The sequence below is a fragment of the Cylas formicarius genome, unplaced genomic scaffold (assembly GCF_029955315.1).
Source record: "Cylas formicarius isolate icCylForm1 unplaced genomic scaffold, icCylForm1.1 PGA_scaffold_8__14_contigs__length_24414737, whole genome shotgun sequence".
Taxonomy (NCBI): domain Eukaryota; kingdom Metazoa; phylum Arthropoda; class Insecta; order Coleoptera; family Brentidae; genus Cylas; species Cylas formicarius.
In genome coordinates, this window is record NW_026844361.1 from 19,334,115 (window position 1) to 19,362,102 (window position 27,988).

The 27,988-nt window shown below is 37.3% G+C and overlaps 2 protein-coding genes across 11 annotated transcripts; one reads left to right on the forward strand and one right to left on the reverse strand.

Moving 5' to 3' along the window:
- Positions 1-4,385: 4,385 nt before the first annotated feature.
- Positions 4,386-27,922, reverse strand: LOC132705807 (alpha-tocopherol transfer protein-like). Of its 5 annotated transcripts, none has more exons than XM_060676702.1 (6): positions 27,660-27,922; positions 23,760-23,951; positions 7,223-7,381; positions 7,034-7,127; positions 6,852-6,978; positions 4,386-4,835 (listed from the first exon to the last, which is right to left on the reverse strand). In XM_060676702.1, exons 1-6 carry the CDS (start codon positions 27,755-27,757, stop codon positions 4,576-4,578), a joined length of 930 nt encoding a protein of 309 aa, XP_060532685.1. In that variant the 5' UTR covers positions 27,758-27,922; the 3' UTR covers positions 4,386-4,575. The 5 variants fall into 5 exon arrangements, 1 of the variants encoding a protein (XP_060532685.1); XR_009619514.1 differs by lacking the exons at positions 4,386-4,835; positions 6,852-6,978; positions 7,034-7,127; positions 23,760-23,951; positions 27,660-27,922 and adding exons at positions 7,436-7,512; positions 7,571-7,882; positions 10,835-11,260; positions 12,739-13,032; positions 15,302-15,679 and having other exon boundaries at positions 7,248-7,381; XR_009619513.1 differs by lacking the exons at positions 4,386-4,835; positions 6,852-6,978; positions 7,034-7,127; positions 23,760-23,951; positions 27,660-27,922 and adding exons at positions 7,436-7,882; positions 10,835-11,260; positions 12,739-13,032; positions 15,302-15,527; positions 15,581-15,690 and having other exon boundaries at positions 7,338-7,381.
- LOC132705805 (uncharacterized) lies at positions 15,681-22,570 on the forward strand. Of its 6 annotated transcripts, none has more exons than XM_060676699.1 (11): positions 15,681-15,799; positions 17,299-18,550; positions 18,604-19,122; positions 19,178-19,318; positions 19,370-19,621; positions 19,677-19,835; positions 19,889-21,001; positions 21,053-21,256; positions 21,305-21,394; positions 21,471-21,619; positions 21,673-22,569. In XM_060676699.1, the coding sequence occupies exons 1-11, from the start codon at positions 15,758-15,760 to the stop codon at positions 21,727-21,729; spliced, it is 3,978 nt and encodes a 1,325-aa protein (XP_060532682.1). In that variant the 5' UTR covers positions 15,681-15,757; the 3' UTR covers positions 21,730-22,569. The 6 variants fall into 6 exon arrangements, with proteins under 6 accessions (XP_060532682.1, XP_060532683.1, XP_060532681.1 ...); XM_060676700.1 differs by having other exon boundaries at positions 21,056-21,256; XM_060676698.1 differs by having other exon boundaries at positions 19,889-21,256; positions 21,477-21,619; positions 21,673-22,570.
- Positions 27,923-27,988: the final 66 nt, after the last annotated feature.

Below are 27,988 nucleotides of genomic sequence, written 5' to 3' on the forward strand. Positions count from 1 at the left end.
GGGATTGATTTTGTTTGAAGGGCCCGGAGAGAGAGACGCGTGACGTCACGGCGGAGGAAAAGCGCCGTCGGGCCACGTTGCCGCGCGCCCGCTCCGATCCCGCACCTGACACTAAGTTGCGCTGACTTTTTCTGAGTTTTCAAGTGTTTTTGCTATTTTTTTGGTTGGTAAATAATCTTTTTCTTAGTTAAGGAAGTAGGAAACAACAGAGAATGGCGGATACGCGAAGAGGTACACGCTAGCGCTGGGAATTGTCGAAGGGAGTGGCAACAGCGTGAAGGAATGCACTGTTGCCGCTAGGTCCCTCTGGTTGGTGGTTACGTAAGTGGGCAATTGGGTATCGGTAAAGAAAACTGAAGGATTAGAAGAGGAATCGTTTGTAAACCCGTAAAAATGATAAGGAAGGGCTTAAAGAGCTCGTCAGTGGAGAAGATCTAAAAATAGTACAGGCAAACATTGGGTAAAGTGGTTTGAGCGGGTTGGTGGTTTTAAGGCTTTTGTGAACACGAAAGAGTAGCACGATGTGCACTTAAAGGGAACTTCTCCAAAGATCCGTATTTGGGTCTTTTTTGTATTCGTCTGCATGCTAGTCCTGCCTCACTCATCTCAGTGTTAACTTCACTCCATTTATCCCAATCTAGATCAGCTTTCATAAACCGTCGGGAACTACTGAAAAAGTGTGCCCGGCGTTTAAGTTTGTTTCTTATAAAAATAAAATCGCACTTTTAGAAAAGTAGCATCCATAAATCATGATTCAAAAATTGAACGAATTGGGAAAATCTAAGTACGTGTTTTTCATATTACTTTTAATGTGAAAATCTGTTTTGTTTTGGTTGTTAGTTTACAAAGTTCGCTATTAAAACAACCAAGTATAAAAGAATATATATATATATATATATATATATATATATATATATATATATATATATATATATATATATATATATATATATATATATATATATATTCTCACGTATTGATTCACGGATGGAAAAATGTGATGACACTATATTCCGGGATATCATCCGTTCGCTCGTTGAACTCCGACTGGAATCCTGCAAATCCTGCATCCGACTGGAATCCTGCAGACGTTTCGCCAAAATCTCACTTGGCATCTTCAATGCTCGCGCTCCGAAAACACTTCGAACACTGTGTTCGAAGTGTTTTCGGAGCGCGAGCATTGAAGATGCCAAGTGAGATTTTGGCGAAACGTCTGCAGGATTCCAGTCGGATGCAGGATTTGCAGGATTCCAGTCGGAGTTCAACGAGCGAACGGATGATATCCCCGAATATAGTGTCATCATATATATATATATATATATATATATATATATATATATATATATATATATATATATATATATATATATATATATATATATATATATATATATATATATATATATATATATATATATATATAATCATTTAAAGAAAGAACATTGAATATTTTTGTTCAAAATGGCTCACACTTAACAACGTTTTCCAAAGAAAATTACTATAAAACAATAACTCTGTATTTCTTTTGTCGTATTTATTTTTAGGAACTGCAAATTCAAGAACGTACTTTGTAAATAAAATTTTAAAAGAAAATTTACTTCAATTTAAGCCCTTCTTCTCTGATTGTATTTATTTTTTATTGCTTATTATTTTGATATCACAATAAATGCAAATGTAAAACTGGTGTGACAAGAATTGAATAACACTTTATTTTAAATTAAACCCTCAAAAAATCGCAATTGAAAAAAGCTGATTTCATTTTTTATACGTTTTAATCAACTTAATAAATATAATAAATCATGTTGTTAAAAATAACAGAATTAATTATTTTTTTTATTTATTTTTATAATTTAACATTTGGGCATCATAACGATAGCAAATGTAAAGTTACTATTGCAAGAAAACAGTAATACTAGGTTTTTTAAATTAATTTATTTAATCCGTTCAAAAAAATCTCAAATATTGACAACAAGCTGAATTCTTATGCATTTTACAACGCGTGACGACTGTTCGGATAAAAAAAATGGGACGAACTCACTTTTTCTTCGGGAGGGAACGAGACGAATGCTCTGGGTACCGAGTACACCAGAGTTTTCCGCTTTTTTCCGTGTAGAAAATTCGCCGCTACGATCCGAAATCGCTCGCACCTCGAGGGCAGGGGGCGGTACACGACATCCTTCAAGGTTTTCCCGAAAAATATGCACATTTCGATCTGAATACGAAAAAGCAGTTGAAATGGCGATAAGACTGTTTCGCGAATTGCCATATTAATGAGCGTCAACGCTTATCAGTCCATTCAGGTTTTCGCAACAAGTTTATTAATTATTTAATGAAATACCGATTCGGCTTGGCAACCGTGTAAATCTCCTGACAAAAGTTTTGAAGAGAATGAGAGCAGTCAGATGGAGTAGGGGGGTAGAAATTATTGATAATAATTTTTATGGCCAGCGGTTGAAAATAGGAAAAATTTTGTACGTACCATTCAATTTCATTTTTCCAAAACTTAAAAAAATATATATTGATGGATTTGGGGTTAAAAAACTGGTCTGGTATCATGTATAAGTGAAGGAGGGTAGTTTACACTACAAAACTTAGCACTACAGCCCACTAGCACTAGTCTAGTGACCCCACGTAGACGATGACAGCTCCTAGAGTCGTCTCTATATTGAATGGATATGACGTCCAAACAAGGGGCTAGGGAATTCGCACAGAATGTGTTCTACTGTCTTTTCTTGTGCTACTTAACTCAAACCCAACTTGAAATGATGTTTAAGCCGTAAGAATACGTATGGCCATGCGTAACCCTTTCCTAGACATAGTAAGGTATTGTTTGGCTTCTGCTTCAATGACTGACATCGCCAGAATGACAGAAGGACCTTTAATCCGTCCTTAGTTGCACTGGCGAGTCAACGAAAACGCGGTGACATTCTAGCTCTAGTTTAGATAGATAACAAAGCTTTTTTACAACATTTATGCGAGGAAGTGAGCGGAACCAATCAATTTGAATCTCGGCAAACGCTGGTACAGAACTGCTATGATCAGAGAAAATATGTATTTTTATGCTTCTTAAATTATGAAAAACCACTTGACAACGGCAAGCACGACCTCCTTAACGATCTGGGGCTAGATGGGAAAGACATACTGGAACCAAAAGGCAAAGATTCGAATAAATAACTCGGGAACAACGCAAAAGTTTGAAATAAATCATTAAGTATCAGACAAGGATGCATCTTATCTCCAATGTTGTTCAACTAATATCTAGAAGGAGCATTTATTGAGACAACCTCGAACAGTCCAATTGGCATTAGATGAAAAGGAAATCCCATCAACGACATCCGATATACAGCCATAATAACAAATAATGCAGGTGATCTCCAGACCTTACTAAATCAGATCACTGAACCAAGGGTTTAAACATTAACATTAAGAAAACCAAGTTTATGGAGCTCAGCAGGGACAACATTCCAAACACTCACATCTATATAAATGCAAACAATATCGAGAGAGTTACGCAATTTAAATATGTAGGATGTATGGTCAATGAAAGATGGAACCCATACCAAGAAAGAATTGAACAGGTCCAAGTAACCTTCCTAAAACTCAAAAATTTATTTACAAATATAAACCTAAGCCTTCACCTCACTCAGTCCTGCTGTAAGGGATGGAGACGTGGACGATAAAAGCGACTATAATCAAGAAAATCGAAGCTTTCAAAATGCGAACTCTGCGGCGAATGCTCAAAATACCTTGGATTGAACACGTAACAAATGAAGAAGTGCTTCGAAGAGCTGAACTGGCAGATGGACAACTCTTCCATACAATCGAAAAAAAGAAAAATTGCATACTTGGGCCATTTAATACGTGGGGAACATATATAGGAAGGAAGAAACAGGAATAAGGAACATCGGAGAATTGCAAAATGCAGCTGTAAATAGAGAATTTGATGAGATACGATGAACGCCTACGCAGTAACCTGGCACTATAAGAAGATATGACAATCGGCCCCTTCTACGAGGAATTCATCTAAAATTAAATAATAAATAATGATTATATAATAAAAAGGAAAAATTGTTAATTATTTTAGGAACTGCAAATGTCACCTTTGACATATAATTAAAGATTTGTGTAAAAGTGGGTATGAAATATACCTAGAATTTTCCGGGAAATCCAAAGTTGCAATAATATACAAGGTATTTCATTGAAAATAAGGAAGGTGGTATTTACCTCCGAGTGAGCGGAACACCCTGTATATATGAAAAATAAAGATAAAACTATACAGTTTTTTATATTTATTTCGTATATTTAAATTTTATTCATGCCATATTCGTCTTATTTAATCATCTACCACTTCTGCAGTTCCTATAAATTAAAAATAAAAACGCATTTTTTTAAAAAATATGTCTATTTTGAAACAATACAAATAAAAAAGAGGGAGAGACAATGCAACCGCTATTTACAAATCCCGATCCGTTTAACAATATCACTGAACGACCAACGACAAATGTTACACTTTTACATAGTAAAAAGGAAACGCAAGTATACAAAAAGAAACAACAACCGACGGCCGACTTCCCCTCAATCGATCTGCAGGTTCTTCAAAATCGTCTTCTCGTCCAGCTCGGCCGTTTGTGGACCTTTGTTGCCGAACAGCCCCCACCATGACGCTTTCTTCGACCGTTTCGATTCGTCCGCTTTGAACTGAGACGATTCCAGCAACCAATCGCGGTACTTGGTGAATAACTCCCTTGTGGTAGCGTCCAGTTCTTCTACCGTGGGTGCTTCACCCCCGTAATCCATCGGCAACAGTTCGATGGGGAAATCTTCCGGCACGTTACCTGAAAAAATTAATTGGGATAGTTTGCAGGCGAGCGTCGTCTATTATCTCTTTTTGTATTAAATGAAGGTTTCGGTCGGCGGCAATCCTGGACAATATGTAAACACTTAAAGCTGGTAACTTGTAGCAAATTTGACATTTGTAAATCAACGTCAGCCAAAAAAAAACGTTATAATAGGTTCGTTCCAACTGCATTCAGAAATTTGCCTACAACAGCAGACTTGACAAAGGAAGCAAGCAACAAGCAAGAAATGGTGAGGAAGAGCACCAAGAAGAAAAAGAAAATGAAGAAGTTGATGTGGGACCACCACCAACCATTCAACAAGTACGAGATGCGTATTGGCATACTAAAAAAATCCAAAAGAAAATGACCGATTATTTGAAACATTGTGTTACATATTATGTTACTATATTGTGTGAAATAAGTGTGTTGTCGCCAAATGTAGGATTATATAACAATAAAGAATTTCTATTTCTATAAGTAGGAGGCACATTTTATGATTTTTATCCTGCAGGACTATATTTGGTCTGTTGACTATTATATAGTTGTGTTTTTTTTATTTTCTCCCTTTCGATGTTATTTCCTAGGGGTACTTGGTCCCTCGGTGTTCCGTCCCGTCCCACCATTTCGTCTTTTGATATACAGTCTACATACATCTGCCCTCGGGTGGTAACTTCTCTCAGTTGCGAAAAACTTTCGGGTTTCCGGTCTCAATATTTTTAATCTCTTCTGGTAACCAATCAATCATTTTTTTTTAAACACAGAAACCTCCACAGGCTATTTTAATACATACTACTGCAATATTTGTAAATTGTCTGGATTCCGACTACGTCGGTTGTTGATCAGTCGCACTTGCTGACGTTTCGCCAGTCATCCGAGACGATGTTTATGCCCCTGCTTTAGCTCCTCCAGCCTCAAACAATATACAGAGCAGGTACAGAGTAGAATGCGACCCAATTTTAGTTAAGCTCTGAAGAAGCTGATTGGCGAAACTTCAGAAGGAATCCAGAAGATTATTATTATTGACTAGGCTAAGCCAACTTGGTGAAAAAACGATTCAGTTGCTTTTAGGTAGGTAGGAATTTCTGCGCGTATCTTATCATCAATTTCCTAAAGATTTCCTGAGAGTCTTCGGTATCGCCGATGGAATATTCCTTACATTAGTCAATTGCCAGATATCGTTGAGCTCCACTGCCAACTTTTCCTATTTGGTGACTTGGTCTGCTTCAATTTTGTTGACGTTATGTGATAGTGGCACCGCTATGTCAATTATCATCCCAGTTCTCTTCCCCTTGTCAATGACACCATCTATCTGTTTCTAGAACTGCTTGGGATGATATTTCATATATTTTTATTATTGTTGTTATTATAATTAGAAGTAAAACTACATCTTTCACACATTTTTCGCAAACTATGCGAATTTTTCTTTGGGTAAATATATTGTGGAGAAGCAAGTCAAGTGCCAATATTTATATTTACTTTTTAAAATTTTCTCTACACCGCTGAATTCTGGGCAAATATCTTCGTAAATTCTTCTAAAATTATGCGAAAAACGTTTGGCACCCGGTGAAAATGTGTTTGTGTGTGTGTTTTTTTACTGTTGCTATTTTATGATGTTAATTAAATTTTTCAGTCGCTTAGTCTTGCTCTTCAGCATTCTAAATATTTGATGATTCGAATGTATTTTTACAGTATAGACTGTCCAATATTCAGCCAAATAACGAAATTTCATCACTACCTCCATTGGGCGATTTTTATGAGGATGATTTAGGGCTAGTATTAGATAATGGATGGATGGATGGAAATACATCTATGTCAATATATTTCAAACTCAAAAAATTTTCAAATTATCGCACAGATCCCATAGAACACAAGCGACGCCATTGGGAAATTGAAATAAATATCATAGATGATTAATGACCCTGAGAAAATCGAACTAAACGAAGTAAAAAAACGCTTGAAACTCAGATCTTCAGTGTACTTAATGTCATTGTAGCAATATTGGTCGATTATTACCTTTGTGAAATCTGACCAGACTCAAGAGTTCGGACCTAGTCAAAGGCACTATAAGACGCATTACGTGCTGTATCCACGATGCCGTATTCAATACGTGGATCGCCTTCAATCTGCAGGGATGAGCGTCCTGTAACATATAACCAAGTAGTAGTACATTTTCCACCCAACAAGGTCCAAATCACCTGGATGTAATACATAAAGCATTTCAGGGCGGGAAGGCTGACCCTTGCTAGGTGGCCGATGGACACGCCTTTCATATCGAACAAGACGATGTATCTGCAAGCGTCACGAACAAAAAAAAAAACAAAAATCTGTGACTCCATGAAAAATAAAAGGCTGTGCAATACTCTACGTAAAGATCTGCATCTTACCCCTCCTGGAGGCCGTCCTCTGAGAGCACTACGTCGTTGTACATGCAGAACCCTTTGACTACGTCGTTGAAGTTCATTTTACTCGCGTCCGAGTCTTTGACCGAGTAGAGGAGCACCCTGTATCCTTCTGGTGTCGTTTTTGGCAATCGCAGGAGATATCTGCATAAAAAACGAATAAATAAATATAGATGGCGATTCTAGAGTTAGAGCTACCGATCCAACTATGCGAACGGTTGCGGCGATGTGAAAATGACTGGGTTATAAAGTCGATGATCACAATCTACGTCGGTCTACGAAATAATAACGGCGTAATGACACATGCGCCCACATTGGTCGGTTTAGTTTTACCCAAATGTTGTACGAACGAAATCGCTTGGGATTTCCTGTGATTATCCACTATGAATTTTATGTGGGGATCTTCTACGTTATCGCATTTCGTCGTAACGACGCCAGATATCTGCTTCTTCTTTGGCGTTTTGGGCACCTTCGAACCGCTAAACCTCGCCTTGGCTTTTGAATCGCGACTCTTGAGAGCGTTGGACACAATCTGGTACGTTCCACTTTGGCCGTTTTTGGGTCTCGGTTTGACAGTTTCCTTTAGTAAGTAAACCCTATGGGGTTCGTTTTTGGCTGGTTTCGTTTGAAGCTTGGCCAGGCTTCCTAAACACGAAACGTTATCCACAGGTCCGGTAATATCCAAAGGGGAAAGAAGACAGCCATATTCGATGCAAAAGTTTTCAAAAGTGATTAGAATTGAGCTAAAAAGTGGTCTGTTGACTCAATAGTAACCAAACTCATTTCTTCCATTATAACGAATTATTATGGATACAAGTGAAATGACATTTAAGCAGACTATTCTCGACAAGTATAACACTGCAAAGAGAATAGGATTCAATATTTTTATAATGGAGCTGGAGTTCAAACTCGATTCGAACCTTATATTTATTACAGAAATTGTAAGAAGCTGACAAATTCCAACTTAACCAAAATTATCCTGAATTTAAAATTCGTCCACCTTTTTTGATGTGTACGAATTTTATTCGAATACACAGTATAACGTCTCTACCTCAAATGCGTTTACATCAATATTACATCATTGAATATAAAATATTTATTACCAACAACCTTTTTTTTTCGGTTCCTAGGACAATACATAGAAGCAACGGAAATTACTTTGATATATACAGCGTGTTTTATAATCTCATTACATTGAAATGTTCTTGAAATTTTCTTAGCAGTTTTGAGTCAACAACAAAAATCTTAGAACTTCTTTGTTCCCTTCTATAGCAAGCAGCAGTCACTATAGATATGCTACAAGTTTGGGCCGGAAGTTCTACAATTGTCTGTCAATTAGTATAAGAAAGCTCCGTGACTTGAAAAAATTGCCAATATAAATTGCTACAGTCTGTGCTTCAGATATTCCGTATTTTCATGCCATCTTTTAATTTTCTTATTATTGTTTTCTTCTTCTCAATACTTGCAGGATTAGTTAGCTAAGATTTTGCACATCTAGCTACAATAATAATTTAAGCAGCACATTTTGATTTTTCTATTATCTAGAGAAGTTTTGTATTAGAAAATTAAAAGTTAAATAATCGTTATTTACTAATAAATATTAAAGAGCGTGCACATTGTTTGGCCGCTACCAAACGGTCAACACAATGTCTAAAGCAGTTTCAATGAAAATGAATAAAAACAAAAAGAAAGCTACTACGGATCTACATTGATATAAAAGTTTTTTTTTTATTAAAATCAACCAAGGAGTCGCACCCTTAAGGATCAGCGTCTTATTATAAAACACCCTGTTTACTGATTTTATAGATAAATAAAAAATCATGGCTGTGGGCTTGTACCGAGTGATGCGCTTATTATGGGCTGAAATTTTATTTCAAAACCTATAAAAAATATTTTAAAATATTGGAAAGAAAAGTTGTTTGCACACTTAAAATATTATATTGCTTTAATATATAGAGAGTGTTTGAATTGTCGCGGAAAAGTAAAAACTTTCTTATTCTAAATATTTTTGAATTATTTTTATTATTTATTTATTATTTCTATTATTTTTGAATTATTTGAATATTTTTGAATTTTTGAGAAATTTCTAGACACATTTTTAACTTTATGTCAAAAGTAACGTTTGCACGTCTAATAGTATATAATGCAAGTGCGGTAAAAAGTTTTTCTACTTCCGTCTGTAAAATACCCAATTACAAACCGATCCAGAGTGCGGGAAGCGTCGCTTTACCACGTCAGTTTCGTTTCCCACGAATCCGAGCCACTTCGGACATTTCCGGGATTTTACCGCACGGGTTTGGCAGCAATCGGATGTTTTCGGAGATATTTCCCACGCTTTGAATTTTGACGTTTGTCAATTCTGACGGTCATGTCAGTGAATGTATTCGTGTTTTGCGAAAATGTACCCAAAAACTAACGGTGGTGGAAAAAGTTTAGTATGCAACACGTTCGGTAAACTTTTTAAATCACTCGTTTATTAGACACTCGCTCCGCTCAAATAAACTCGCGAGTCGAACGCCGTTTACCGCACCTGTTGCATAATATACTATTACCAAACGGGTTGCACACTATACTTTTTCTACGACCATTAGTGTTGGGTACGTTTTTTCAAAACAACATGAATAAATCCAAACCGTGCGGTAAAATCTCCAAAAACATCCGATTGCTCCTAAATCCGTGCGGTAATATCCCGAAAATGTCCGAAGTGGTTCGGATCCGTGGGGCAAGAATCTCACTTAGAAAAGTAACTTATTTCGCACGCTAGATGGGTGTATAATTAGGTAATTTACAGAAGGGAGTAGAAAAATATGTTTATCGATTTGTCTGACTGAACAATTTTGTTATATATTTAATTAGTCATGATATTTTCAAAAATAATTAAACAGAAGGTGATAAAAAATTGTTTGTCTATATAAAAATGAGATTTTTTTTTTAATAAAATTTTTTCCGTTCTCGGTTTAACACTTGAAAATTTAGAATAGAATTACAATTCTTAGAAATGAAAAATATTTAAACAACTTTTGCGTTAATAAGCAATAGAAAAACGTTTTATGGTTAATATTTAAAAATATACAACTTTTTCAAATAGGCAATCTGAGACAAATTTATCCTATTGAGGGATTCCATTTGATAAATAATTAATAAATTAAAAAAAATAAATTAAAATTAATAAATAAATATGATCAAATTTTTACTGTTACTTGTAATTATTTGTTTCTCAAAAATCAACACACCACTAAGCAGATAATGATAAATAAGAAAGTCAACTCCAAATATATAACAAAGGAATAAATAAGAACTAAAAGTTCAGATTTTCACGAAATTATATATTTTGACATGACAATTGTTTCGACAACACCGTGTCTTTATCAAGTAAAAGCCACCTCAGTTCAATATAACAAAGGCGATATCGATAGATATATTTAGACTTACAAATGTCACTTTGGACATAAATTTCAAATATTTCAGAAACAGTAAGACTTTGGTAGAACATGCTATATGTGAAATATCGATTTAGAATTATTTAAAGAAGTTAAAAGTACGAGTGAATCCAAAAAACTTTTGCCTCTATTTATTGGCATCACTGAGTGTATATACCGATTTTCACTTTGTGAAACAAGGACGATCCGCCCTGCTTCGTGGTGTCTTTGGTTTTCTTCTTTATTAAAAACGCCTCTATCGTATGTTTCCTTTCCAGATTTCGATCGGCTTCGCGCAGCATACTTTCCAAATCGAATTTCTTCGCGCCGAAGTCCGGGTACAGCGTTGCCGGTTGAGCCGCCCGTCTCGGTGCGACGTTGGCCTTGACTTTTGGCGGCGCGTTTGAGGTTTTTTTCGCCTTGGACTGCTCAGCCATCAACAATTGGGAGCGGCTTTTCGGGGGCAAGCGAGCGTTTTTCCTCGGGTACAGTGTCACGGTCGTTTTCAGGGCATTTTTCGGGCTGCTTTTTAATTCGGGCGTAGTCAATGGTGGGCCGATGGTTTGGGAATCTTTCAGCTTCGTTCTGTCATCGGATACGTTATCTACGGCGATCCAGCACAGAAAATTTTATGTACCGTTTAAAATTATTAACAAAAAATTAACATTTATTTGGGAATATTAAAATTTAAGAACCTTAACTTCAAATATAAAAGTTCTATAGCGTTCATGTCATTTTCTGGCAGAAATCATAACGCGCAGCATATCTACGCTTCCCTATGTTTATAAAGATTTGAAACTTTCGTAACATTTGCTTATAGGTTGTTCTAGAAAATAAATAAGAAGGAGAACGACCACACTTTGAATTATTATAAGTATACTTAGCGTGCGATAAGCAGATGTGGAGCGTCCCAAGAAATTTCCGGTCAGACCGTTGTTGAAGACACCAAAGTAGAAAAATTAATCCTTTTCATCAAACAAGAGCACAGAAGAAAATCTGGATGAGACTTGGAATGATTACATGAATTTGGATGTTTTTGAACACCATTTTGGCGAAATATAAAATACCTTCAGGCTGTTACAGTAGTAAAACCAGTCCAGCATATTATTAACCCTGCACTAGGCAAAAAGAAAGATATCTGAAATAAAATCAGTTTCGAACAACGAAAGTATTCGCTGGATCACTCTGTAGTCCCTTTAGACCTATATGCTTGAAACAGACATTAAAGTTAGTCAGCTTTCGTGCCCTTGGAGTTTTATATAAGAAGACGTGTATCGACAGTTAAGTGGACTTAAAGGAGATAGGATAAGAATTGCCTTTAGAGAAATTGAAATGTTGCTGTAGCGATGTTGAGCATGTTGACGTTACGTTGTGGGCTCAGCATGACAAAAGAAGAGTCAGCCTAAAACGTGGAAAAAGGTGTCAACCCAATTTTTCATAGAGAGTGAAGTGAAACAGCGCTTCTAGGAACGTTACAGCTTTGAGTGCCATAGCGTTTAGAAGTAGATCCCCTTTGGTTTTTTGTGTTATGATACAACCATTAATGTTGCCTTTCCTTCGGCAACTGCAAAATGCAATATTTCAGCTAGACCACATACTAGAAACTTCCTCCGACAAGCTAATGTAACCCTTCCGAGGTAATAATGAAACTGAGTTTCTTATAGGTGTTTAATATAAAACTACCCACTTATTAAATAGAAATCTAGCATGGAGATAGAGAAAAGAGTTTGATCCTGAGGATATTTTAAAATATAGTATACAGTTCACTTTTTAAGATTTTTTTTTCAATACATTTTCTGGATATTTACATACCAAAATGAATGAAACAAAATGAATTTGATGAAAAACTCGCAACGCCGCAAACGTAATTACCCCAAAACTTTTATTCATTCGTTAAGAACTTTTAATGGACCCTGTGAGGTCGCTGGTGCCCAAATGGTACCCAAATGATTGCACGGCATCTACAGTTTTTAATATTTTTTTTTGTTTTCATTTAATTTTGTGTTTATTTTTATAAACGGTCTGTGGAAGAATTGGTTTTGAGAAGTTTTGGCAATAAAATGTTCCGCGAAACGCTCTTACTTTCAGTCGTTTCGTCGTTGGATATCCGCTTTTGTTTGATTTTTTCCAGAAAAATCGGCACTATGGTCGTTTTGCAACGTTGCGCCTTCGAACCACCACCGGACAAAACCGTCTTCGAAGACTCCATTTTCGAATCCGCCAAACCCACTCCGTACTTCCCTTTCACTATTTTATCGAAAACGGTCTTGGGAGGTTGCTTCGTTCTTCTATTCTTCTTCGAGTTGCTTTCGAACACCCGCGATTTTCTCCGAGCCGGCTGGGCGCAGTTTATCACGTGTTGGTATTTCTTGTGTCCTTGTAAATCAACCATTAAGTAAGGACAAATACAATAAACCACACCACGAGAAGCGAACCGAATCTATGATAAACAAGGTTACATGCAACAGTTTGGCAACACCGCGCTTTAGATATGACAAGATCACAGTGTACGTCAATTTCATGCCAAGAAAGAAATATCCCTTGTTTTCGTTAATTACTTTTATTTACTTACATTAAAAATATCCTTATTGATTGTTTAATATCTACTTAGGTTATTTTCTACAGTTTTAAACTATAATAAAACCCAAGAAATAAAAACAAATTGCATGTGTTATTTGTTGGGAGTTTTCATACGACACCAAATTATAAAAGAAGCTGCTTTTTGACACATTTACGTTTCTTTATATGGACATAGATGCTAAAAAGACTTCAATGTTCCATTGACATCGTCCGACAAACTTAAATCTACAAAAAAAAAAACAAAATGATCCAGGTCACTCCTGTCGGTTAAACGTCTTTGTTCTGTAATGGCAAAAGAAAACCCGACTTCTTCTCTACTCTCCATTACTTTTGAGTTGTAAAATGGACACTATACTATGATCTTTATTTAATGGAAGCCCTGGCATATTCGAAAACTACTCAAAAAATATGCTAATTAATGCAGTAAAAAGTAATCCTGCGTTCAGCTAGTGAAAATAATGACATTGAACCAAGCAAGCCTTAGTGAAAATGGCACTCATTTTTTCTCTTTACCTCAAGCAGTTTTTGAAATATCGACATGGAAACTTTTATTCGACATCCTATTTTTTACATAATGTGTAGAGGGCGCTGGTTACAGTAGTCTTTTCGTTTCATTCCATAACTTTCTAACTCAAAATAGTTACTTTCAGGAGTTTAATCTTTGGTCCATGCATTACGGACTACCCTGCATATAATATAATAAGTATAGGGTAATTTTATTAAAGATTGTATATGGCTAATAATACTTTTTGAAACATTTGTCTATCACAAATGACGTGCTGTAGCCATATAATTTTTTTTTTATTTATCGTTTATAAATTTAATTTACTCGCTTGCTTTGGCATCATGTTTATCAACACTATATGGAATATTTTGTTGCATTTTGCAGGGGCCCCTAAAGATTCTTTAGCTCTAGATGTCAAAAGAAAAACACTTCGAAGGTGCCTTCAAATAAACAACTGGAAGTCCTAATAAATTCTGTCCAGTGCCTAAATTAGGGCAACAGTATTACAACATCAGATTAAATTTTTTGCAACAATCTTATGGAGAGACGCTTTTCGGAAAATGTATCTGCTAATAGTATCTGGACAGATGAGTCCATATTTACAACCTCAACTACAATTTTTAATCTGAAAAATATTCGTTACTGGAGCAACAAGAATAATAAAAAACTTCTGTTAAAGTATGGTGCGCCATTTGGAGGTTCAGAATAAAAGGTCCAGTAATTTTATATCAGAATTTAAATTCCCAACGCTACTAAGAGCTTTTAAATATTATCCATCCCTTTGTTGGAAATGAAGTGCCCTAAAAGGGAACGAAGAGATTTGATTTGGCAGCAGTATATCGCTCCTTATCACTGAAATCAAGAAATTAGCACCCATTTAAATGCTGACTATAGAGAATGGATTGAGGAAAATGTTAGTTTCGCCAAGACTTAACTCCCCTAGATTTTTTTTTATGGGGTAGACCTAAAGATTTAGTGTGCCAACACAAACCGTCAACTGTCGAGGAACTTAAGCGTCAGATAAAAGAAGGTACCTAGAATTTTATATAGAATTCAAAATTCAAAAATCGCTACGACATTAAAATAAATTGAAGGTTTGTAATACCTCAATTAACTTTTGTAATTAACTTTTGGCTTCATCCCCTATAGTTTCTGAGATAAGGAAGTATCCTAAGAAAAACGGCCCACATTTAAACATTAAAACTTCGAATTCCAGCAGTTTGTTAAGTTATGGAGGAACAAAGCTATTTGGTTATGGGTTGGATATTACTGTGAATCTTCATAATTATAATAAAATGTTGTGAGCCATTTTAGTATGTAACAAGGTTTATGGCATATAAAACAAGATTTTATCAAGTTTTGTTGATCTGGCGCTTTTTAAACTTTTCTTTACAACATTTAATTTTTAAGTGATATTTTTATAGAATGGTTTACAACTTTTGCCAAATACTGATCGCGATCCTGCCCCGTACGCCATAAAATATTAATTTATGGTCGGGCTGACCTCGTATATCCCGTCTCCGCTTGTGTCGTATCGAAAAGGGAGCACCCCCTGCATACCATTTAAAACATCGGGCAAAATCTTGGCCTTGTTATCGGAAACTACCGACGTATTCTTGCGGTAATCGTCAGACTCGAAATATGTGATGGCGTCCTTCGCCTTGATCAGCTGTTTCAACTTTTCGGGATGGATCAGGAAGAACGACGACGCTTGTTTTACCGCGCTCTTACCAGCGGCGTCGTCTTTGCATAAGTTCATCCCCAACTGGGTGGTTCGTAACGACCTCTGAAACCCGCCGCTGTGTTGTGAAACGTAAATTTGTTCCGTGAGCGACTTACGGAACATGGCCGCAGATGCTTGGCCAAAAAATACATTGCTCTATACTTGGAATTTTGACGGATAATTTTGAGACGACTCAACAATCGAAATTGTCCGCGTCAAAATTGTCGTCAGCCTCTACGTCAGTGTCCTTTTTCTTTCGGTTTTTTTAATCCCGCCTCTCCAAATTCCCCGTGATGAACTCATTGCTAAGAAACATCAAATGCCTCAAACTGCCGGTAAGGTGCACCAGTTTTGATTCTGTTTGAAATTTCGATCTCGCGGAGGTTTTTGAAATTAGTATAGCATCATTTATTTTCTTCTTGCCTCTCATCGCTGCATTGCGAAGGTCCCTTCATTGATAGGGCAGTAAACCAACAATTTCATTCAATTAAATTGTTGTTTAGATTTTCACAGTTTTTAATGATTTATGACAGCTGTTTCGGCAACACCGTGCCTTTATCAAATACAAAATATAACATCTATGTATTAAATTAATTAAAACTAAAAAACTAATATTCATGAATACTCAACCTCCAAAGCTATATACTTTAATGAAACTATATATATATATATATATATATATATATATATATATATATATATATATATATATATATATATATATATATATATATATATATATATATATATATATATATATATATATATATATATATATATATATATATATATATATATATATATATATATATATATATATATATATATATATATATATATATATATATATATGATGACACTATATTCCGGGATATCATCCGTTCGCTTGTTGAACTCCGACTGGAATCCTGCAGACGTTTCGCCAAAATCTCACTTGGCATCTTCAATGCTCGCGCTCCGAAAACACTTCGAACACCGCGAGCGCGAGCATTGAAGATCTCGGTGTTCGAAGTGTTTCGGAGCGCGAGCATTGAAGATGCCAAGTGAGATTTTGGCGAAACGTCTGCAGGATTCCAGTCGGAGTTCAACAAGCGAACGGATGATATCCCGGAATATACTGTGATCACATTTTTTCATCCGTGAATCAATAATCAATATATATATATATATATATATATATATATATATATATATATATATATATATATGGAATCCTGCATCCGACTGGAATCCTGCAGACGTTTCGCCAAAATCTCACTTGGCATCTTCAATGCTCGCGCTCCGAAAACACTTCGAACACTATATATATATATATATATATATATATATATATATATATATATATATATATATATGTATATATATATATATATATATATATATATATATATATATATATATATATATATATATATATATATATATATATATATATATATATATATATATATATATATATATATATATATATATATATATATATATATATATAGGCTTTAGTCGCATATCCTGTCTGTATAATTTAATTAAAGAATATAGCTTTGGAGGTTGATGATTCATGAATATTAGTTGGTATTTTTCCCTGTCATTAAAAAGTGATGAATTGGTATTTATAACTCTGTAGTACATGTCTGTCTTTGGTACATTTTTTGTTCTAATTTAATTGTGTTAAATGGATTTGCATCAAGTAAAAGCCACCCCAGTCCAATTCAACATTTTTTTTTAATTTTGCTAAAGTCACACCCGCCTAAAGTTCGGCACCGTACTTAAAAACTCTGCATAGTTACTGTAAAAAAATTGTATTTTCGTAAATCGCAAACTCCCTCCAAAACAGGCAGCGGCGTCCCCATCAAAAAAAGCATTTTCCGCGATCGCCCTAGAAAACCACAACCACCATCAAGCTGATCGCGCCGCCTTACCCGTACTACCAAACAGCAACTTCGTGGACCCTCGCAGTAGTTCAATCCAAGCAGAGCTCACGTCAACATTCAAACATTCAGACCAAATAAACCTAGCACCAAGATCCAGCAAAGCTCGGAAAAACACCACCTCGTTCACGGTAATCGCATCCAAGATTAGAAGGAATTTTAGTCAAAAGAGGCCGGCCAGAGCCACCTATTATAGAAGGCAGGTGGACAAGAGGACCGAGGAGGGCTTTAGGGACAAGATCCATGAAAGACCCTGTATAAAGCCGATAAATGATCGGGTCGTGAAACAATCCGTCTCTTCGTCGCGTCGAATCGGCAACATTTTGAAACTGAACGAGAGCGTGCAGGCTAGAATAGAACAGAAAAAGTTCTTGGACGCGCAGTGCGCGAACAAGCTCGACCATTTCCTCGCGAATCACGAATGCAAGCAGTGCGTGTCGAAAAACCGACGGCGCCTGGCGAGCTTTTTCGAAAAGAACTCTCCCAAAATGGGGAAATTCGGGCACGGAAACAGGTTATTCAGTTCGTGCTGTAACCTCCACCAGAAGAACCTCGACGACGGCGTCGAAGATCAGGCCCAGTCTGCTGCGAGCACGACACCGTACGTGACGGTCAGGAGCAACGGGTTACCTTGTAAACCAAACGAGTGTCCGATCTCCCTATTCGATCTGGTCAAGCTGCAGTCGAGCAGGCCAAAGTTCCAGCCGGTGCACAGGTACAAGTTCGAGTCGAAAACCCATAGTGACGTTTACGAGTTTGACAAAAATGAAGTGCCGGCCAAAAAGAAACCGAAATCCACCACATCTTCTCCGATTGCGAGCAAAGCTCGCCCCGAGGACGTGGAGAAAGTTAAATCCACGAAATCGTGTTCAGAAGTCAGCGAGAAAGCTGGGGAGCTTAACGCGGAAGCTTCCACGGTGGCCAGTAACAGCAAAGATAAACCGACGACGCCCAAAACTAAGAAACCGAACGACGACAGAGAAGTTTACTTTATCCATCCCAAGGACAGCTTGAACCAGAAAATATGCAGCGCCCTCAACACCGTTCCCAAGGTCGAAATCGGAGAGAAGTCTAAAGAAATGATAGCGAGGGCCATTCGACAGATGATACAACCTGTTATCGAGAAGGAGTTTCTGAAATACGACGAAGTCAAGAAAGGTGAACATCGTCATGGAGTGGGTGTCCCTTCTATTTCTATTCGTTATTTTCAGCGCTCGACCGCATGGAGAGGAATCTGGAATCTTGTCTGAGTAAACTGAGTCTTCACGACGCGTACTCCATCCAACAGCTCGGAAATCGCGCTATAAGGGATACAAATAGGAAGCCGGACATTCGAGAGCCCATCAGGCCGAATGAATACAGAGACCCTTCGAAAACTGCTCCAGTTATCTCGCCCCACAAATACGATCCACTTAAGCGAAACCAATTCAAAGTAGAAAACAAGATCGGTGGAAGCCGGATAATTAATCCAGCGAGGCATGTGATTGCCGACATCAACAAGAGCCATGACGGGTACAAGAAGCAGGAAGACCTAGTCAACGAGTTTAAGCAGCAGGAACTACGTAAAGAACCCAGGGGAGAGCAAGAATCAAATCAACTTGCACTCAAAGAGGCAAAGAATCAGTGTCGCAAGGATTCTGGTTTGGAATTCAAAGAAGATAATGAAACTTCCAACCTTCAACAAAGAGCTAAGATCAACGACGATTGTCGAGAGGAAATGGAAACCACAGGTGAGCTCGATTATGGGGCTTGAGGTTCCTTCACATTGTGTGTTTTCTTTTACAGCAAATCCAGCGGAATCGGTTGTAATGGAGGCCGATGACTCCAGACTTTTCCGACCAAAACCAAACGAAAATATAGCTGGAATGCCGAACAATCCACTCCATAAGAGCTCGAAAAGCAGTTGGCAGCCTATCGCCATCGATGGTAACCACACCTCTTACTAGTATAGATAGCAATTTAAATGCTATGATACAGGCAAGAAGATGGGAGATTCGCAAATTTTTGATGGGAAAAGGAAACTTCAAACAGACACATCGCCTTCCTCTGCTACGAAAGAAGCAACAGAAACAGATAAGCCGAGAAGTTTTCTCAGCAACTGCAGTGGGAAAGTGTCGGACGTTTGCATGATGATCATCAGGAAACAAAAGGGCGGCAAAAAGGCGGCCCCCATCGTCGTAACGCTGGCCAGATCTCAACCCAACCTGGGCTCGTTCGGCATGACGTCTGGTAAGTTCCATCTAGTCTAAGGCAGAAAACAAACAATGCTATTCTTGTTCCGTAGGATCTGGCGCTGTCGGTTCTGATGGAAGCGGCCGAAACACCGGAGGAAAGGGAGGTGGGTCAAGCATGGACTGCGCTTCGTTTTCCATCTTCGGGAAAGGTAAGGGAAAGAAGAAGAATAAGGCGAAGAATTCCACGAAGAACCCATCCAACACAAGCGGTAAGTAAACCTTTGCAAGAAGATAGTTAATCTCAGTTACTTTGCTTATGCAGGAGGGAGCAACCCCGGAAGAGGTAAACCAAACTCATCCATAAGAGGGGCGAAAACCAAAGAAATGAAACCAACCATCCCAAAGGATTGCGTAAAAGGAGAGCAAGGTAGTGGTAGCAATGCCAACGCAGACTCGTGCATTCCGTGCGAGTTTGAAGACTACACCGCTAGATGTAAACCTGAGAGAAGAGGTACGTCGTCTGCTTCCCAAGACCCTAGAGGTATTCCAGAACAGGACGCCGATGCTTATAACTGCGTAAAAAGGAAGCAGACCGCAAGCGGTTGCGCGAAGTCGACAGACGCCTCAGCAATTAAAGAGCCCGTAAAGCAAAAGCTCATGGATAACGAGTGCAGAAAACCAGGCAGTACAGATCACAAAGTAGACAAAGCTGCGAAAGATACGTCAAGTGATTGCAAACAAAAGGCTAGAGATGCAAGCAAAATCACACAACATGCCGAAGCTGCGAAAGATGATTTGAACGATTGCAAGCAAAAAGCTAGAGACGCGAGCAAAGCTGCAAAACATGTTGAAGCCGCGAAAGATGATTCCAACGATTGCAAGCAAAAAGCCAGAGATGCGAGCAAAGCTGCAAAACGAGCTGAAGCTGCGAAAGGTGAGTCAAATGACTGCAAGCAAAAAGCCAGAGACGCGAGCAAAGCTAGTACAAGTTCCGACATGGCCGAAGTCTGTGGATCATCTAAAAACATGGCCCAAAACACCAATTGCGATACGGACAATATTTCGGCTGAGATTGCTAGCGAAGCAGCGAAGCTGCAAGAGTTTTGCAAAAACTTGAAAGCGCAGAAAGGCAAAATGGAGGGTCAGAAGCCGCCAGATTGTCAACAACAAAAGCAGGACGATACGAAGTCGCAAACTTTAAACAGAAAAGACGTCTGCAAACAACTGAAGCAAGATAGAGCCGGCACCAAAGCCAAGAGCGGAGCTTGTTCCGATAAAGACAGCAAGGACAAGTTCGAAGAGATATGCGCTAAGTTGAGGGAGTCCCGACAATCCAAAACGAACGACTGTACGCCGAAGAAGAAGAGCGAAGATGTTGGTAGCGGAAAGGCTGGAGGCGAAAAGTCTTGTTCAAAAGGTGGACCACCAAAGGAAGGTAAGTCAAACGACTACAGTTGCGTAAAAAAGAAGGAAACGAGTTCTCAAGAAGTGGGGTGTAAAAATGACGCGAGCATAGCGCCCAACGCGTGCCAAAGGTTAAAAGAAGAACTGGCAAAGGGTGGGAGTAAGAGAAATGTGTGTGGCAGGCCGGTAGACGTCAAGTCAGACAGGAAGTCCAAATACGACAAGTATCCGTGGAACGATCAATGCAAGAAACAACCCAAGGAGTGTATGGTGACGAAGGCATCTGGTAATTGTGTTATTTTTCTTGTTTACCTGATGTAATAATATAATTTAGAGCGAACAGATGGACTGGGAGCGGCAAAGAGCGAGCCCTGCGTAAGGAACGACAAGGGAGGCCACACTGAGAGACCAAGACCATGCAGTGGTGAGAAAAACAACTTTGGCTCACACAATTGTGAAGCCATTGATGCGAGTTCAGTGAATTTCGAGCAATATTGCAGGTGAAGCTGGCAACGCTGCAGGTGGGAAAAAATGTTTTGGTAACTCCAAGTCGTCCGTTGTTTGCCCTTCGAGAGAATGCTTAGTCCAAATTTCGGAATGCCGCTCAGTCGAGAGCGCCAAAGCTAGAACGCTCAGATATCCGTGGAACGTAAGCGAAATTTTTTTTTCTTAAATACCTAGTGGGTGATCGTGTCGTTTCAGCAGCAGCCGAAGTTGTTCGTCCAGAAAAATACCTCGACTACAACAAAGTTTATCTAATTGTCGTTGCGTTAATTGGGACTGTTGAGAATGAAATCCAAAAATTCAAATCTAACGAAAACCAAAAAGAAGGTCTTAATAATTAAACGGCAGTATTTAGTGAACTTGACGTTTTTCTTTTCTTATTTTTTTTACATTTCCAAGACTATTCGTTAATCGCCTAGTGCATTTCAGAAAAACGTGCCCGCAAGATTGTTCCCTCAATTTTCTGCGCAACAGATTCCTACGCAAGATGAATGAATAATGAGTCGTTAATAGAAAAGATAAAATCTGCGGTTTTCACATTTTAAACAATTTCAACATTTCTCTTACGAAAAACGCAGGTTTTTGGTGGTTACGTTTTGGTTTGTACACCCAACAAATGTTAATAAACCTTCAATTTCAATCAGAGCATGGAGAGGTCGCCTTTATGTCATTATCCATTCTTTTAAATGAAGCTATTTTTTCTGTTTTTTTTTCTCGGCCTTAATGTCAAAGTAAAAGAGCTCTGTTGAAAGACAAGAATTAATTGGTGAAGTTAGAGGTTTGCTGTACTTGTGCAGTAAAGAAGTTTTCTATGTCGTTTATGTAACATATATAAAGTTTTCTCGCTATTCGTTCGTTTGTTGCGTTCTGACTGTAATCCTCAGATGTTGAGACAAAAAATAACATAAACGAAACAAAAAAATCTTTCTCCTCAAGACTTAATAGTAATTAAGTTATTCAAAACAGAAAAAACTTTTAAACCGACGTATCGATATTATGAAATGATCATTATCGAGGTTTCCATCTCAAGCAACAGAACAAGGAAACATTTTTATAGGTCAAATAAAAAATAATTGCTTTCCAAGTTTTTTGTTATTTTTCTACAATTTTTTTTATTTTGAAGAAATTACTCAAAATAATTCGACAAAAATCGAAAAATCGACAAAATGGGCCAAATAAAAAATGATTATACAAAAAATTAAATGTTTTGATTATTGTATAGAAATGACTAATAATAATAATAATTTTGCACGCATTCACGAATTGATCGATAAAAGCGGCTATGACGTCACGCTCGAAAATGGTTAAAACAAATAACCTATAATTTATATAACCTATAACGTACAGTAATTGAATACAACGACAAAATTACCACAGCATCCATAGATCAAAGAGTTTAGGTTACTTTAACAATTCCCACCTGCTGATATTGACGTCACACATTTTCGTGTGACGTCATATTTTAACGACTCTGACCCTAATGTTAATGTAAATAATTTTCTAAATTAAATTCTGGTGATGATAATTCTGTATTATCGAAATGTATTGATTTATGAGTTTTTTTTTGTTAAACTACTATTAACTCTTGCGTAGAAAGACCTTATCTAACACAGATATGATTCAATGTTTTCGGCCAGAATTGAACGTCCCTACCACTGAGTTGTGGGGCGAAAAATCGCCGGTTAATAATAACCCGGCATAAGGAAATGCAAGTCGTTAAAACGCGTTACGTGATCAGTCGAGGCAAGGAAGAACCATTTCGAGCGATTCATTATACTTTGTGATGGAAAAACGACCAATTCAGAATATCCTGTTGCATGGACACGGCGTTGGTGTTACCTCATTGGCCGCGAGAATGTGATCGCGCAAGAGAAAATGAACAATTCGGTTTGGCCTCGATAAAGTAATTGTTTATTTTAATGGCGGAAAAATATCGAATTTAATACGGCACGAGTTGCACTCTAATATGTTAAAGGTGCTTAACCTCTTATGGCAACTCCAACTCGTGTTTTTTTTAAATGTACCTCGTTTTTTGTTTATTTAGATTTACTTTGTTGCCTCCATTTTTAAATCTCTTTTTAAATTTCTTTACCTGCATTTATTTGCGATTTCCTCTGTTTCTTCAGTGTTTCCTTATTGCGCTACATTCGTTAATAACTTTTAACCCACTTCTCTATTGTTTCCTCAAAAGTTTGTTTTATTTACTCAGGTCTTCTTGCCTTCCATTTATTTTAGTTTTGGGATGTTTTCTTGGTACAGAAAAAAGGTGCGAAACGTTGTCTTACCCAAGTTCAAGAACGGTCTTCAATTTTTGATCTTCGGGATCCCTGGAGTCAAAAATCGTCGGGTGGGCAGCCTTGATGGAGAAATAGCACTCGAGGGCGCTCTTAGTCTTCTCCATGGAGTAGTAACAAGCGTGGAGAAAAAGGTGTACGTAGTCGTCCGAGATTTCTGGCAAGTGGGACTGCGTGGACATCCTGAAAATGTTGTAAAATTTGTTTAACATTTTGTTAAACAATAGTTTATATTAAAAAAATGTTGTCTCCTTAAGGCAGCGTTGTTTCAAATTCTCGAAAGGTGTTAAAATATATGCTTTAAATGCAACCACCTTGTATAATGTAATAATAAATAAACTGCGACTGGTTTTTGCGCAATAATTAGAATTTTTTTTCACTTTCGTACGTTTCCGACGGTTTAATTGGGCAATCTTGACGGTCACGTTTCGTTAATAATTTTTAAGCTTATAAAATTTGTTGTCAATCGAACACCAACGTTAAGCGCGGATTTTATTTGACCGGAAATGTCATAGTCGCTACGTAATTTCCCACGGAATACGATCTCCGAAAACATTCATTATCTGATTGCTTGAATCGGAACAAAAAAAAAACTCAAGATTCCCATATGTTATGCTTCTTCGTGGCATAGGTGGCTTTGATAAATTATTTTGACATGTATTTTGCGACACTACTGCCACTACAAAAACTTGCAACATTTCCATGGTCACTCTTGATAGCGTTGTACATCGGAATATTAATAACTAGCTGGACTTTGGATTTGTGCGACTCCGCCAAACTCTAAAGGAATTTATTAATGTACGACGTTGTCGCGAGGTTTCAATTGGTATAGTTATTGATAAAATTCACAAATCAAATATCAGGGCAGCGAACTGTGACGTCAGACAATCTGAATGAAAGTATGACCGGATTTCAGATTGATAGCTATCAAGTAAGGTTAATCGCGGTGTCAAACATAGATTGCACTTTACTTTATTGAATTAATCATATTAAATCTAGTTCTATGTTCTAGAAGGCCTAAATTATAATTGTCTAGTAGTAAAATAGGATAAATTGGTTAGCAAAGTGGCTTTTGATTGATCAAATTTTTATGTGAACTTTAAAAGGTCATATTTGAAATTAAAAAAAAATCACAGAGCATGTAAAGAAAAACGCTGGGACTGTGTTTCAGTCGCACTTGACCTTCTTATTTGGCCATTTATATGAAAATTTTTAATATGTGGACCGTGTCGTTGAGGAATGCGCGCACAAGTCATTTGACGAAGAGGAAAGTGACCCAGCCACTTAACTCGAATTTTAACCACTTTCCCTTTTCTCAAACGTCGATCGCGTACTCGCTTACGTAATGCTTCGCCTGGGAACTAGTACGGTCCTCGGAGCTATCTACGAAGTTTAACTTTAGCTATGTCGATTACGTATTCTTTGCCAAAATCGTCATAGAGCAAAGCTAGTCTTAATTAACATGCGTAGAATCATGGTATGAGATTGATTTTAACAAAAAGGTTGAGGTTATGTTTACGGATCTATGCGCATGCGTTCGCTTGCCCGTTCGGGATTATTTTCAATCCTTAAATGTTTTATTGTGGGTGTACATATTATTTCAATGTTTAATTATGCTTCAACATTAAATGAGAAAAAAATCTGCATTGGCAGTAAAAATAATATGTCTGTCCCAAAAAGAATCACAGAACCAACGTCTAGTAAAAAAACCTATAGTCTCGATCTCAAAAAAAATAGCATACTTTTATCGCCTATGTTAAAAAAACTAGAGGCATTTCAGAACCTAAAAAATCTCAACAAATCTTAAAGACAAATGTTGTTTGAAATCACTTCATACTATTTAAATATTATTCCACGGAAAATTCCAGGTATATATCAGTATAGCAAGTAAAGAAAAACAAATTGAAAGGTTAGTTTATTATTTCTTCTACTCCCGTCTGTAAAATACCCAATCACGTCAGTTTTCTTATCCCATGATTCCGAGCCCCTTCGGACATTTCTGGGATATTACCGCACGGGTTTGGGAGCAATCGGATGTTTTCGGAGATATTTCCCACGCTTTGAATTTTGACGTTTGTCAATTCTGACTGTTATGTCAGTGAATGTATTCGTAAACAACACAAATACAGTCACTGACCTGACCGTCAGAATTGACAAACGCAAAAAAATCAAAGCGTGCCGCAAAATCCCGGAAATACCCGAAGTGGCTCGGATTCGTGGGAAACGAAACTGACGTGGTAAAGTGACGCTTCCCGCATGCTAAATCGGTGTGTAATTAGGTATTTTACAGACGGGAGTAGAAAATATACTATTAACGTTTAGTATGTAATCAGGAGAAACATTTAAATTAATATCTTTTATATTTGATAGTTTCAATTTAGCAGCTTAATAGTTTAATTCTTTAAGAAAAACGTAACTGTTATCAAAAACTGCAAAAAAACTTTTTCAAATGTCATCGCAATAAAAAAAATACCTACAGAAAAAAGATATAGAGGCTCCTACTCTTCTTTTACAGACTTTTACAGCATTATTATTTTTCTCTTCCTCATTATTTTTTGCAGCTATGGATATAGAATATAATACAATTTTGGATTCGTACTGGTTTCGGACAAAGCTGACAACGCTTGTTCGTCGGTACAATTTGGAAATATCTAAATTAAACTCATCAACAAGACCTTGAAATTTCAAAGTCACCGTATGAGTCGATATTTTCTTTTTTATCAGACTATTTATTAATCAGTGATACATAAGTTTGTGCAACTCAAGCGCAAGCGGTGATAAGATACGACTTGCATTCGCTACGCCTTTGCATATATCTGCTAATAGGAATTTCGTGGCAAAGCAGGTTTGGTTTTAATTGATGCGTTGATCGCCGTGGAACAAGTTTTGCGCGTCTGCGAGGAGTCTCCTTAAAAATCCAAATATTTTGCATTTTCAACTTAGAGGAAGAAGTTTTTGAAAATGATTAGGGCAACAGAGGGTCGAAACTTCTGATACTGCTAGTGTCAAATGAAATGCAGTTTTTTTTTGGAAATTACGTTATAATTAAACCGTACATGCGCATGCGCGGGAGTCAAGATCTCGTTTTTAACAAATGACACAAATAATTGAAAATTCTGACTTGCGAGCAACAAGAATTTCAAGAACCGACATGGCTGCTGACAGATCGTAAATAAGTGCGGTTATTCGGTGAAATGTAGAGCCATGCGCGCAAGATCATTCCCAATTCTAAGAAAATACCAAAGCCTTCATATTTTCCAGTAGTAGCAGTATGAGTTAAACAAACATTTTACAAATTTGTTCATTAATTACACCAAAGCACCGTTACGTAAAATCACATAGTTAATGCGATTCGATTCTCAATACGGCGAAAATACAGGGCGACTCAAATTGGGGAAGGTACCATCGTTTTTCAAAAGTTAGAAACATTCTGGCTAACATTTTCTGAAATCAAAGATCATACGAAGTTTTTTTCCAAACCGTCATCAATTTAAATTTCGGATTGGGAACCGGATTTGCTGTTTGGAATAGCCTTCAAAATCCAAGATATTGGCAATTAAGTGGTGACAGGTAACTACCAACTATGCAACTATGGTAACTATGGTAAACTTGAGAAACTAAAACAATAATAAATTTTAAAATAAATAAATAATAAAAATATTTTAAAAAATTGAAAAAAGCTTTAAAGAAAACTAATACCATAAATACCCAAAACTAATAAGATATCAAATCTTATTGCGTTGGGTTAATTTACAGTAACTTGGAATAGGGAGTCTTTAGCACATATTAGGTGACCTGTAATGATTCATCCAAAGCTTGCAGAGCAAATAATTTATCACATGAGTAAATAATCATGGAATCTACCGTGCACCAGCACTCACACCAGCTTACCATGTCTTTATCTTGCGCACGTCTTTTTCCTTGCCCTCTGGCGGCGATTTTAATCCCTCTAGAAACGGGTGGCTGTACTTGAACGTCAGTTCGGACATTTCTTCCGGTACCAACGTCGAAAAACCAGACGGGAACCGAGGCGCGAGATGTATGATGTACGTTTTTCGAAATTCGCAACTATGCGGGCGAAAGGACAATGTCGACTTCGCGTTAAGTCAACGTCCAACTGGTATCAGCGAAATTCGGTATCGAGTTGGTCGGGATCCGCGTGGAACTTGGTGGTGGGGCATTTGCGTCAAGTGGTGTTCGCCTCGTGTCCGTGGTGGTAT